General features: G+C 39.9%; 1 protein-coding gene across 1 annotated transcript in view; it reads right to left on the reverse strand.

Annotated features, from left to right (window-relative positions):
* The window catches only part of EXT2 (exostosin glycosyltransferase 2), an 80,530-nt gene that overhangs the window by 11,181 nt on the left and 55,935 nt on the right, over positions 1-13,414 (reverse strand). Inside the window, exon 9 of the mRNA XM_059819244.1 lies at positions 6,114-6,280. Coding sequence (XP_059675227.1) covers positions 6,114-6,280 — 167 coding nt within the window. The remainder of the gene's footprint in view (positions 1-6,113; positions 6,281-13,414) is intronic.

Here is a 13,414-nt window from a genome sequence, read left to right on the forward strand (position 1 = left end):
TCTTTTTGCTGATCAATAACGAAGTTAGTATTTATCCGCATTATTTGCGGACAAATTACTCAAAATTTGTCCTTTAAGCCAAATAACGGCTGGGTTTGTTGGAAGAACACGAGTCTTGACTCTCGGACACACAGTGTTAGGTCACAAGAGTTTCTGTTTCAGCTCAGCAGTGTATAAACAAACAAACACATACCCAAATTTCATTATGTATATGCAAGAGCAACAACAACAATAAAATACCTCATAAATCCCCAATGGTAACTTCACTAGCAAGCCTCTTTTCTTTGTACAAAAGGCAAGGGAAGCCTACAGTTGAATCTGCAGTAAAGAAAGCGTTATCTGGAATTCCACCAAAACCTCACCTCGTCAGCAGTTCACTTTGGGCACTTTTTACATGCCAGTATGTTGCAGTTGGGAGGCCTGGGCTATAAGGACTCTATGCAAGTATTTTGTCACAGTAAATATGATAAAACAATCAGCTTTAAGTTACTGCTTCTGTATCTACATTTCTGTGATTCTGCATTACTATATACCTTTTCATCTATACATCTCAACACATTTTATTGCTGTCACTTAATATAGCTTCAGAATCCCATGATGAGAGCGGTTATTATTTCAAACGTACAGATGAGGAAACCTGCCAAAAATCATACAGGAAACAAGAATGGGAACCAGATCTTCTGACTCCCCGACTTGTACTTTATCCAGAAATCAATCTTTCTAGACAGTTCTAGGGCACAAGTACTGGGATAAGTATTTAGATAGGACAACGCTCTAACAGAGGGCTCTTGAAAGCAGAGATGATTTGGAACTCAAGGAAGAGAATTCGTAGGACATTGTTACAAGGCTCAGCAAAGGATTTGGCAGAATACTACAGATCTGCACCGTACTGGGCTGAGAATTCTTGCAGAGGGAATGGCATGCGTGTTAAAGGCAGCTGAAAGAAAGACTGAACTCAGCTACTGCTTCCCAAGGGACTTCAGTGCCTTCACAACACAGAACCGTAGATTCATGTCCCTTCTAGGTTTTGCCCTCGGTGTCATCTTCGAGAGTCCAAATGACATAAAATAAAAGCCAACGATAACGCATGTTACGCATACAGATTTCTCTGTATCGCTGTAAAGCTCAACCCTACCCTGACTCTGGCCCCTGAAAACTGTCAGTTTGATGCATCTAAAAAATAACTTGGTTGCTTTAAACAAAGATTCCTTTTAAAAGTAATGCTATCAAAGTCAGTGGAAAAGCTTGGCTTTTTCTTAATGTTCATCACTAGCTCATTCAATGGTCATTCCTGGAAAGGCTCCAAATAGCTGCATCCAGCTCATTGCCCAAATCCATACATATGTTTTGTGCCAAAATTAATATATACAGCTACTGCTGTATAAAAATAGCGGTAATGATTCTTATACTACTCTCTGGTTTGTACTACCGTCCATTTTCTTGTTTGATGGTTGCCTATAATTTATTAGTCTGTTAGGAATACATTCCATTTTAGCCAGTGATCTTATTAGCTTTCTCAGACGAAAGAACAAGAGCCTGATTTAATACTGGTAAGGGACACATCCAAGGAAAAACATACTGCCAAGTGAAGAGGAGGTATGCTTCTTTGCGGACAACACTACTCCAATGACTCTGCTAGACAACCCTGAAGATATGTATTTTTGGACGAAGCATCTCCCAGATGAAAAGCCAAATAGAAGTTCTGACTTGGTAGTTTTACTAAAAATCTTGTAAAAGACACCAAGAGAAATATGATAGTAATTGTGTTTCCAAGTCGAGTTCCCCAGGTGACATAAATGTTTTAGCCTAGCTAAAACACCCTCCAGCCTCACCTCTCCCCATCTCTGCCTCCTAGCCTCAACTATTCTGTGCTCTTCCGCTGTACCATGAGAACTGCTGCCACAGCTCACTCTCCACGTAGCCAGCGAACAGAGAAGCACCTCCTTTTCCAGATATAGTCCAACATTTATGCATTAAATTTATTAGACTGTATTAAGTCACATGCAACTTCAGGAACTGGCTGCTTACAACTAGAAAATTTTAAAATTTAATAAACAGAAAAATAATCAGCATTTCCAAAGCTACCATGGCAATGCTGTAAGAATGAAACACTGACTATCCTCTACAAATGAAAGAGCACCCAGTCAGTCAGTATTCCTTCTCTCCTCCCAGAGCCCCACCCGCTCTTAATTCTCCCCCGGTTCCTCAAAGAGACGCCTTGTGCGATTATTAAAAACCAAAGCAAAATGTAAACACATAGCCCGTTAAAAGATAAGCAATGCTTCACATGCACACAATTTGTAAAATAACTTCAATTTGAAGAAAATCTTTCAATGGGGCCAGCAGTTACCCCCGGGGAGGTCTTTTGGTAAGCAGAGTTATATTATTCCTTCTATAAAAGAATGCTGAAAAACAAAGTTTTAACAGTCAAAATGGGTATGGAAGAATTCTTCTAATGAAGGCATTCAAACTTTATGATGATTTTAGCCTAGTGAAATATGCAATTCATCAGAGAGTTGATTTTTTTTTTTTAAAGAATGCCAGAGACATGAAGCACTGAAAAACAGCTCTGAGACAGAATCAGATCATCTACTAGCAATAGGCAAAAAGCTTCCAACAGAAAAAACACAAACTTAGCAACGCACCAAACTATTTTCTACGAACAAAACCCATGCGCTCAGAGCAATAATCCCAATTTAGATTATTTCTATTATTGCTATAATAAAAATACTTTTGTCTTTTTAAGGACAAAGTGCTGCGTAAGTACCTCGTAAGAAATCTCCGTGAACCTCATACTTGGAAACTGTTCTCCCCACTTTTCAGGGTGACAGAAATGCTAAGCCATCAGTCCCGAGGCCAGCTGAGCCGCAGAGGTGGGAACGCTACAACGCGTGCTTTCAGTCCCGCATTCAAACACTGAACACTTCAGGAGCAGCCAATGCATCTGCTTTAATTTTTTAAAGGTTATGATAATCTAAATACTCGCTCCTTTTCTTGGGGGTCTCTGATACTCCCTCTGTGAACAACAAAGATCGGTAAGTGGGGAAAAAGTTGTCCAGCCCTAGCAGTTTTTTTTCCAGTGCCCCAAGTCATGCCTGTGATTTCATCACGTAACTTAACAGAAATACTTTTTTCAAAGTCAGAATGTCATGAGTATTCTTCTGCTACCTTAATACTGCAGCACACAGGGACTATTTTTCTGCTTGCTCCAATAGATTTACGCAATGTCATAAATCACTGTACCATAATAGTTCACTTTTAACAAGTAAAAAATGTCTGACACTTTGAGTGTTACTATAATTTTTTATGGCTGAAAGTGTACAGAGATCAAAGGTTTCTGGTTTTCTTAGGCTTGCTCTATACATTCAGACAAGTCTGTGACAGAGGGGGTTTTGCCACATGTTTAAATGTAAAATCTCAAGGATGTCAGGAGGAGAAAAGAAAATTACTGAACGTCACGTTTCCAGCCCTTCTTATGACCAAAGCAGAAGCAGACATACTTCTAAAAGAAAACTTTCTAGTAACATTATATGCTGCTACTGTTCCCTCTGGATTCCCCTGCAAATGAGTCGAGAGCTTGAGAGATACTTTTCTGGTAACACACATAAACAGATAAATAAATTATCACAGGCTGAGGACAATTTAAACATCTGGGAGCCAGCCCAGGCCTGTCAAGCAAGTCACAGACACTCAGGGACAGGAAAGATCAATCTTCAGCCCCTGATTTCTGTGCCAGAGAGTAGGAACTCATCACCCACCCTCTATATGAGGAAAATTGTGTATTTATAAAACAATCCGCTGTGCCTCTGTATTCAAATACATTTCTATACATTTATTTTACAGCGGGGGAAAAAAAGGCAATCTTGGAACATAAGGATTCAAACTACCCATGGGTTTGTCTCAACTATCTGTTCAATACGGCATTTTAACTTTCCATCCACGCGGTTGTATAGTAAGCTGAATTCCCAGAATCAAAAAAGGAACAGGAGTTCTAATAAAACGCAAAAAACTGCAAAAGCAATAGTTTTTAGTCTGCCAGACTAAACAATTACATGTCCAGTTACATTCACACACTGACTATAAGGACTGTTACTCAGATAGGCCCTGCAACCAACGCATATGGTCCACAGAAGGCCAATAAATTATCCAGAGTCCAACAGCTCGACCTGGGGCTGAAGGGTTGTAAGCCCCGACTGCCACCTAATCACACGGACTACAGGGGAATTCACATCAACTTTGCTTTGCCTCATTTTTTTTTTTTTTTCAGGAGGATAACCCTTTCCTGCCTAAGTGACCAGACTCAAGATATGTGAAGTTACAGATACCCTCCGTTAAGGATGTTTAAATTAACACCTCGGACGCATGAGTGCCACAGTTCTACTTCTCACGACTTCTGGCTGACACAGCTGAAACTCAGCTGCAGTTTGAATCTCTGCTTTGAAGCCCTCTAAGCCTGCTTTGCCAGTAGCAGAGATTCATTTGGAACTACTTACACAGTCACTTAAGTTTTTATAAAACTTATTTTTATTTACTTTGAGACAGCTCGATGAAAATGAAAATCAAACTGCCAACAGAGCCAGGATTTACACAGCATGCACGTTATGGATTTGCTACCTTTCATCCTATCAGTTCACCCTCAAAACTAGTAGTTACAGCACCAACACAGACAGAAGTCAGCTTGCAGAACTGCCAACTCTTGATTGCTCTGCTGTTGCAGCGCAGCGCTTAAAACCTTCAGTGTAGACAAAACGGAGTATAGAGAAGGCGTATGTGGCCAAAAAACCCCCTTTGGTTGTCTTCTCTTCATTCCATCTTTCACACTTCATGTACTAACCCGTTACTCTTAACCTGGCAAGGGAAGTTATTTCCTTTCTGGAGACACACATGATAGATTAAACCTCTGTCTCCACTACTTAACATCTTTGTTATTACATCAGCATACCTACATTACCACAAGTCATTTCTTGAGCCCAAAAGCTCATTACTTGCTAACAGCCTCTTTCACTTGAGAGGGAGCAAGAGCCATATTTTACCACGTATGTATTCACATTAAAGAAATACTTCCAATATCTCTTAAAAAGTACCTTCTTGTGTTAACAGCTACACTTAAGATAGTGAAAAATGAGACAACTATCACATTTAGTTTGCTTTCTACCCTTTAGAAAAGCGGTTTTCATTATTTCACTCAATTTAGGTAATAGTTTCGTGTTCTAGCTCCCATGTATGAAGCCCGGTGTTGTTTTGCTCTTGATATTGCAGGTACAGGTGTGACTAAATGATTCAAACCTTTCTTAAAATATGATACTACATTTTCTGAGGTTTCTGATTTATTTACAAATATAGCGTGTTTGTCTTAAATACACACATATACCAGTGATGTCAGATTATGGACTGTGTCATATACTCAAATACAAACAGAAGACAGACATTAACTCATTGAAACCAAAGTTTTGGAAGGAAGACACCAGTGTTGCTTTACGTAAGCGCACTTTTAAACAAACAACTCAAATGCCTATGAAGACTTTCACCTCTTTGTACTGCCAGGGGTAACTGATTTGGACAAACTTTCTTTTTGTTGATACCCTCATGATAACAGCAGCTGTTGAAGCTTTGCCATTTCAAGCATATGATACATGCGTCCCCTCCTTGACATTCTTCAGTTCCTCTTTTCATTGCACTCCACCTTACTTCGGCATGTCCTCAGGAGGCCTCCTCTGTTCCCAACACTTAATCTCTGAAACTTGTCTTGTCCATCAAGACACATTAACTCAGATAGCACTTCTGATTTGTCTGAAAACTGTTTGACGCTGTTAAGAAGAATGCAATTCGCAGTCTGACTGCAGCAGACTGCTTCCATTACACCAATTACACAACATTTTCTGGAGTCTCTTGGCGTTACTGTGCCAGTTCCCAAAAATTTTTCTGTTAGCTAGCAGTTTTTTCCATAAAGTAATGACTATCTGTAAAAGTATTTCAGCCAGCATTGAACTGTTACGGTAAAGAGAGATACAACAATTTGAATCAGCAGACTGTGCGGTGATTCCTCCACTTTACATACACATGCAATGTTGAAGTGGAAAGCCTAAGAGACAGAAAAAAAACAGTTCTCTTACCTCATAGCCAAACTGGAGTTCATCTGAGGTTAGCATAATGATATCATCATCAATAGCCAACACTGCTTCTGTTTCAATCTCATCATAGGGGAAGAAGCGGTTACTAAGTTTGTTTTCTGCAGTCCTAACAACTTTCAGGGGAACACGAATCTTTGGCCAGAGGGACTCTAGAGAGAAAAATTAGACGAAACGCAATTCAGTATTATACTTCACTTCTGAACAAGTCTGCACATCTGTCTTAGCTTCTCTTTAGTCTTTTTTTTCTTCATATCTTAAACAAAAGCTTCTTAATGGCCAATTTACACCTGACTTGCAGTTAGGCAAACGTGAGCATATGGAGGCAAAAGACAGAAATTCAGCTACATCTCCCTCTTTTGCTCTCTGCAGAGAGCTTCACAGACAGCTATGCCGGGGACAGCTTGCCCAGAACAGCGGCCTGCAATAACCACATAACAAGAGTCAGTGATACTATGTATTGGTTTCGGACACACAGCAAGAAAAGGTATTTTATTTAACTGCAACTGTTTAAAAGAATTTGAAGCAGCACTATACAATCTCTGACTGCAAGTCTAGGTCATAAAGAATTTGAAAAAGAATGTTAGTTCTAGCAAGTGCTGAGAAAAGTAAATTTTATTATATCAATTAAAAAAAATCTAGATACACCTAAAATGTGAATCACTATTGACACTTAAGGAGTAGATTCTGTGTACCAGTAATTTCTTTCATCTTCAAAGTCCTAAGTGACACTGATAAATCAAGCTAGATAAATGCAAAAGGATTCTACTTCTGCCCTACAGCATCCTTACAAGTAGAACAGAGCACTGGAGTACAGAATCATGAAAACTCACAAGTCAAATGATGCTTTAAGTAGCAACAAAAATCCTGTAGATACAAAACCAGATCCAGCTCACTCTACAATGAGATTGGATTTCCATTTCTTGCTGTGTGTTTAAAATGTAGCACCGTTAAGTGTCACACTAACAGTTTCTGCAGGCTTTTGCATATATTCAAAAACTTTCAAAATCCTATTCTATTCCTACAAAAGTATAACTGCAGGCATAAGTATAGAGCACCAAGCTAAAAGAAACACAACTAAGGACCAAATATTAAACATTAATTCTAAATGCACATATTTAACCATTTTCTAGCACAAAGCTTAACAGTAGTCACTATTACAGTACGATGCATCCCGAAAGCACCAATTCATCAAAAAGTAGTTTAATTAATAGCTAAACAAATAGCTAAACAAGTGTGATTTGTTGTTTTCTTCCAGCTTTCACAATAAACATAACTTTTTAATGAAAATTTGAGGGGAAAAAGAGAGCATTGTAAGATGAGTCTAAGTACCTTGTGAACAGTAGACAGATCAACACTTGAGTTTCTTACACTGGTGAAATGGATGGGATGACAATGGTATATGATAAGAAAAATAAGTGAAAATACTTTATATCAACTACAAAGTGACTGCTCAGAGAATTTATAAGTTGTTCCCTGCGTCAGATGAAAACCTGTATAAGGATACACCTCGAGGGAGGTGATCCTTCCCCTCCGCTCAGCACTGGTGAGGCCACACCTGGAGTACTGGGACCAGTTCTGGGCTCCCCGGTACAAGAGAGACGTGGACATACTGGAGAGAGTCCATGCAAAAAGCCATGAAGATGATGAAGGGACTGGAGCATCTCTCCTATGAGGAAAGGCAGAGAGAGCTGGGACTGTTTAGCCTGGAGAAGAGAAGGCACAGGGAGGGTCTCATCTCTCAATATGTACAAATACCTGAAGGGAAGGTGTAAAGAAGACGGAGCCAGGCTCTTTTCACTGGTGCCCAGTGACAGAACCAGACGCAACGGGCGCAAGCTGAAACACAGGAGGTTCCCTTTGAACATGAGGAAACACTTTTTCATGGTGAGGATGACAGAGCACTGGCACAGGTTGCCCAGAGAGGTGGTAGAGTCTCCATCCTTGGAGATATTCAAAAGCCGTCCAGAGATGGTTCTGTGCAACCTGCTGTAGGTGACCCTGCTTGAGCAGGGGGGTTTGGAGAGGATGATCTCCATAGATCCCTTCCAAACTCAGCCATTCTGTGACTCTGTGGTAAGTGGAATCGATAAGAACTGACGCTGGGCGTGAAGCCACTGAAATTTTCATCAGTGATCTGAAATACATATAAATTGTCAGTGCAATTTGGAAGCGACACAAAGCCTGGAGACATGAAAAACAGCGAGGACAATAAGGTCATACAGAGCACTCTGGACTGCTTAGTAAACTAGGTGCATTTGAACAAAAAACCAGCCTGACACAACTCAACACACAGTTAAACATTAGGACCCAGGCAACTTTTTCCTTAAAAGCAGCTGCTGAAAAGGATTAAGGGGTCAGAGTGGACCTTAGTTCTCAGTATGCTGCTGGGGCAAAATGAATTAACGTAATTCTTGTGTATGTAGATGGGTAAGTAGTAAGAAATGGGGCAAGGGGAGTGGAGGGCAATTTTCCCTGTCTGCAGACATAGTCAAATAGATGCTAAAATACTGTCTGACTCTGGTGTATTTTTCAAAGCATGTTAAAACCCTGGAAATGGTGCAGGAGAGAACCACCTAAGTTATTTGAGGGCAGGAGAAAATGCCTTACGGTGGAACTTGGAGATCAATCTGTTTAGCTTATTAAAAGAAGGAAGAAAATGTAGATTTGATTAACACGTCCAAGTATCCACACAGGAAGAAAAATGCCACATACCTTCAACCTACTAGAGAAAGATACAACAAAAAAACCAATGCCTAGAATCTGAGGCCAGGAAAACTCAAAGTATAAATAAGGCAGACATTTTTAATAGTAACAATGGTTAACCTCTGGAGGAAGTAAACAAGGATGGCAGCTGATTCTGTACATCTTGTCTTTAAACAAGACTGGGTATTGTTATAGAAGATGTGCTCAGGTTAGATAGTAGTCACTAGATTGAAAAGAAAGGTGATATAGTGACTCATGACTTACAGGTCACCCCACATGATCTTACCGTCCCTTCTGCCTCAAACCCTATGAACCTATGAGCACTTACAAGTAAAACTTGCTTAAAGGAACAAGTGTCCGCGTCCTCATTGCCACTGGGCCTCTCAGATTTAACAGCTTGCACAACACTCTTAAATAAAACAGAGCTACGCACTGCTTAAAGACACCAGAGTCCAAACACTACTTCACTGGGAAAACAAAGCTGTCTTTCCAAACCACACCAAGAGTCTTCAAAAGGCAGTTTTTCTTGGAGCTGTATTTTAGAAAGAAGGATTGGTATGCATGGGTGGCCAAAAGAAAGAGGAAGAAATACAGAGTGATATTTACTGGCAAAATTTGTATTCAGTTTCCTACCCTGAGGTTTTTTCCTGGGAGACTGAAAAAATGACTGTAAAATCTACCTTTATCTGCGTGGTCTTGTAGACCATGGCCTGTATTTGACATGTATGCGGGTTCTTGTCCAGTTTTACTCACCTCTTTTCCTTCTAGTAGAAGGCAAGAGGCACCACCCCAAACACCGATGCACAATTCAGTGGCTTGTAATATTCACTAGTAGCCAGTCAGAAGGATTCAACCACACTGCTGATGGGCTCCAATGGAAGTCAGTCAGCCAGCAGCTGGGGAGATACAGCAAGTGCCTTGGGACCACAACAAAAATGTTCAAGAGCCATGGATTCCAATTACAGTGCAACGAGCTCATTTTATTCTCAGCATTCTAAGGTCTTTGAAATCCCCTGCTTGAACCATAATCTGAAGCAATGATTCCAGTAGGGCACCACTGAAATTCCGAATTATTCATCTTACTAGTCATCCTAACCTCAGGAGGCAGTAACATTGAACGACTGGAACCGTTTACTGCAAATTAGTACTCTAAAGTCAACTCACTGCCTTCTTACTGCTTTACCATAAAACATGCAAGTATGCATATTTATAAGACAGTTACAGGTACCTCACAAAGACACATATCATGGCCTCATAAAGACTGTAGACTGTTGAACATTTGCAAGCAACTTAAAGACCTTAGGCTAATTGTCTGTAATTATCCAATTATAATCCCAATATCAGTATCAAATAATTTTAAACAGCCTGCTAAATCCCCGAAAGACTCCACTGTCGCAAGTGTTTCAGCAGCAATGAGAATTGCCATAGGTATGTATGCATTTGTAAATTTGTATTTATAAGCATCAAAGTTTACATTTTATACATGCTAAGTACTCTTTTATTCAGGCTTTTTCTCCTTTCACATCTGCTACACAAAAAAAGAAGACAACCAACTTGCAACAAAGACCTTATTTCAGCGCAGGAATACACTGAAAGAAAAATTGAAACTGAAAAGTCACTAGGATAGAAAAATAGTAATTCAGAAAAGCAAGCAATCATGGATGCTTTAAACTTCTAGCTCTTTGGAAAATCAACTGCTTGACAGCTTAATAACAGACATGCTGTCATAACCCAACTATTCTGAGGGGTTACGTGTTGGTTACGGTTCAGGCTGCTGCGGAGACAGATTGGGGTTATCGCCTACAACCCTGGCCCCATACCCGGACTCCTCCTCGGCTGCCCTACTCTCTGCCCAACTCTCTAAAATGGGTGTATGTGCAATACCAAACCAGCGTCCACAAAACGATGTTCGAGAATAAGAGATGAAAGAAAAGTGTCCACTGGGCCCCCAGAGAAAGAGAAGTAATCCAATCAAACATTGGGATTGCCAACTTATGGTTTATTCAGCATCTATATATTCACGAATAGGAACTATGCGAGATGTAACTCTACCCAGATACTCACTGATAAAAATATACAACTACCTTATCGAAATTAGAATGATAGCAATACAAATCAAACTTACAATTGCAATTACAGCAACTGGCAGTATCGCACGGTCAAGAGTCCCTGGCTGGGAGCATCTCACCACGCTAGCGAGATTCTCAGCTAGTTCTACCCTAAGTTCAGGTTTTATAAGAGAGGTTGAGGTTGCTTTACCTACGTGCAATCACTTGTAGCTGTGATCCGAAACCAAACCACAAAAAACCACAGGCAGACTGCCTTTTCTGCAAACTTCACCACTAGGTATTTCTTCCGATCGGGCACCTTGTGCACTGGGTACTTAGGAGTAATTGTGGTTTGTACCAGCAACGTTCACACGTTTCTGCGAAAAGAGGAAAGGGGGAAGGGGTCGTCCGTCTTCGGCCACTACACATGCTACTTGCATAAAAATATGGTAACAGAAGAAAAAGTAACGAAAAGCGTATGAAAAATGAAGGTGTAATCTAATTATAATCAGCGTGCATCTCAGGCATCATTAAATCCTGTTAAATCCGCGTGATTTACTAAGGTCTTGGAAAGCCTCTCAAAACAACCAATTGTCAAAAAGAGGTATGTTATTGTAAAATATTTGTGCTTTGAGAAACAATACAAAGTTTCTGAATTTGGACTTAAATTAATGAACGGAAAATATTACCATTTTGGAGAAACTTTGAATAAGACATTAGAGTACCAGTTACTCTGCAGCACGCAAAATGAAAGCAAGCACAAGATTACTTGCTGCCTAGAAGCTGAGCCGATATTGAAGGTTGCTGTACCTACAGAGATGGAAGTGCATGGGAGATGTCATGACGCAATGACACCTGGCAGCCACTTTGGCAACCTGGGCAAAAATGACTATCACAAAGAACAGCAGGCTCCACTCAGAGATCCAAGTATTCAAAATTAGCCCTGCAGCAGGAACTCCAAAAAAATATATAGTCAATTAAAAAAAAGACAACAGCTACTTCAGAAGTCAAAGTTTTGGAATCCATCAGGAAGGTTAAAACTGTCTATATTTATTTTAAGAGACCACAAAAGAAGAGTATTTGTACTTCTCTTTTTTACACATAGGAGGACTGTGGCTTAAAGAGAAGTCAGAGAGAGGGTCTGCCACTTCTGTAACAGCACGCTCCGAATTTTCAGATACTGCTTGCAAAGCTATGAGAAACCTCAGGAGTAGCAAAACATATAAGGGGGAAATTCTCAGTTTAGTAGACCTTATTACAGCCAAGGTAAAAGCACATGCTTTAATCTCACAGTAAGAGGGCACTGCATCCTTTAACAGAGTATGACAAAGATAAAAGAAGCCCAAGACAAAAAAGCAGATGAAGTCTTACAAGACGGCATGAGAACCTTTAAGCATACAAAAGTAAAAATGCATGTTTGGACTAGGAATTATTCTTACTTCTTTTAAAACCAGTGAGGACTTTCTGCAATGCAGCAGAAAACAGAGGTAAATTATGAAAATAAAGCTCTGAAAATATGAAATATTTTTTCAGAGGTAAAATTATTTCAAATTATTCAGAGGTAAAATATGAAAATAAAAAGACTCTGTATATACGGACTCTGAAGAGAATGACAGGCACCTCCTATTGCACTTTGTACTGAAATAATTACGAGAAGAGTGTTTGAATAACACTTACACTTGCTCTTTGGCAACAAGACTCAGGGCATTCTTGGCACTTTGTGCTATTTAGGACTACTGATGCACTGATTGCAGGAGCTGCCCACAGAAAACAGCATGTGGTCTTCTAAACACAAAGTCAGCAGTTTCCCAACTTTTCCAAATGCAGGTTCCACTTTTAAAGGGCTTAAAATCCTTAACGACCACATACGTGGCTGTATTTCTGGCCAGCCCACAATCCCACCATTAACGTCCTGCAAGTCCGCGTCTCACAGCAAATTTTTCAAGCATGATTTCAACATGATTTCAACATGATTTCCACAAACTGCAGGATCAAAAAAAGTGCCACAATTACATTCCCATTTAAAACACTCATATACAGAAGAGCAGCAAAAAACCCCGTCCTCTAAATACCCGTTTCTCAGCTACAACTCCCAGTGAATTACATGGAAGACGTAAGGAAGAGAAGGGAGGACAACCATGAGAAAGAGGCAACTTCATTATAACCTAAAGGAATACCCTCTCGCACCAACAAACCTTTTCACTTTCCGCAGCTCCCTAGGCTTGCCATCAGATGTTTGTAACAAAAATCTAAGTAATATAAGCCTGCAAAATGCTTATATGTAAAAATGGAGTCTTAGTCTGAAATCCAGCCCTGTTTCTCCGCTCTAAATGAACTGCTACATCATACATAAAAAGAGGGATCATTAAAAATAATAGATTAATAATAGATTAAATAATAGACTCCATATTTCTATGGAGCGTATTATCTCTTTTCAAAGAGAAACGGTACTGTCATGTTGTTAAATAGCGTCATTCTCTGTATCCTTGCTTCTGAGAAACTGAGAAGTTAACAGCATCTGAAGGGGTCCTT

The sequence above is a fragment of the Gavia stellata genome, chromosome 7 (genome assembly GCF_030936135.1).
Source record: "Gavia stellata isolate bGavSte3 chromosome 7, bGavSte3.hap2, whole genome shotgun sequence".
In the NCBI taxonomy this organism is placed as follows: domain Eukaryota; kingdom Metazoa; phylum Chordata; class Aves; order Gaviiformes; family Gaviidae; genus Gavia; species Gavia stellata.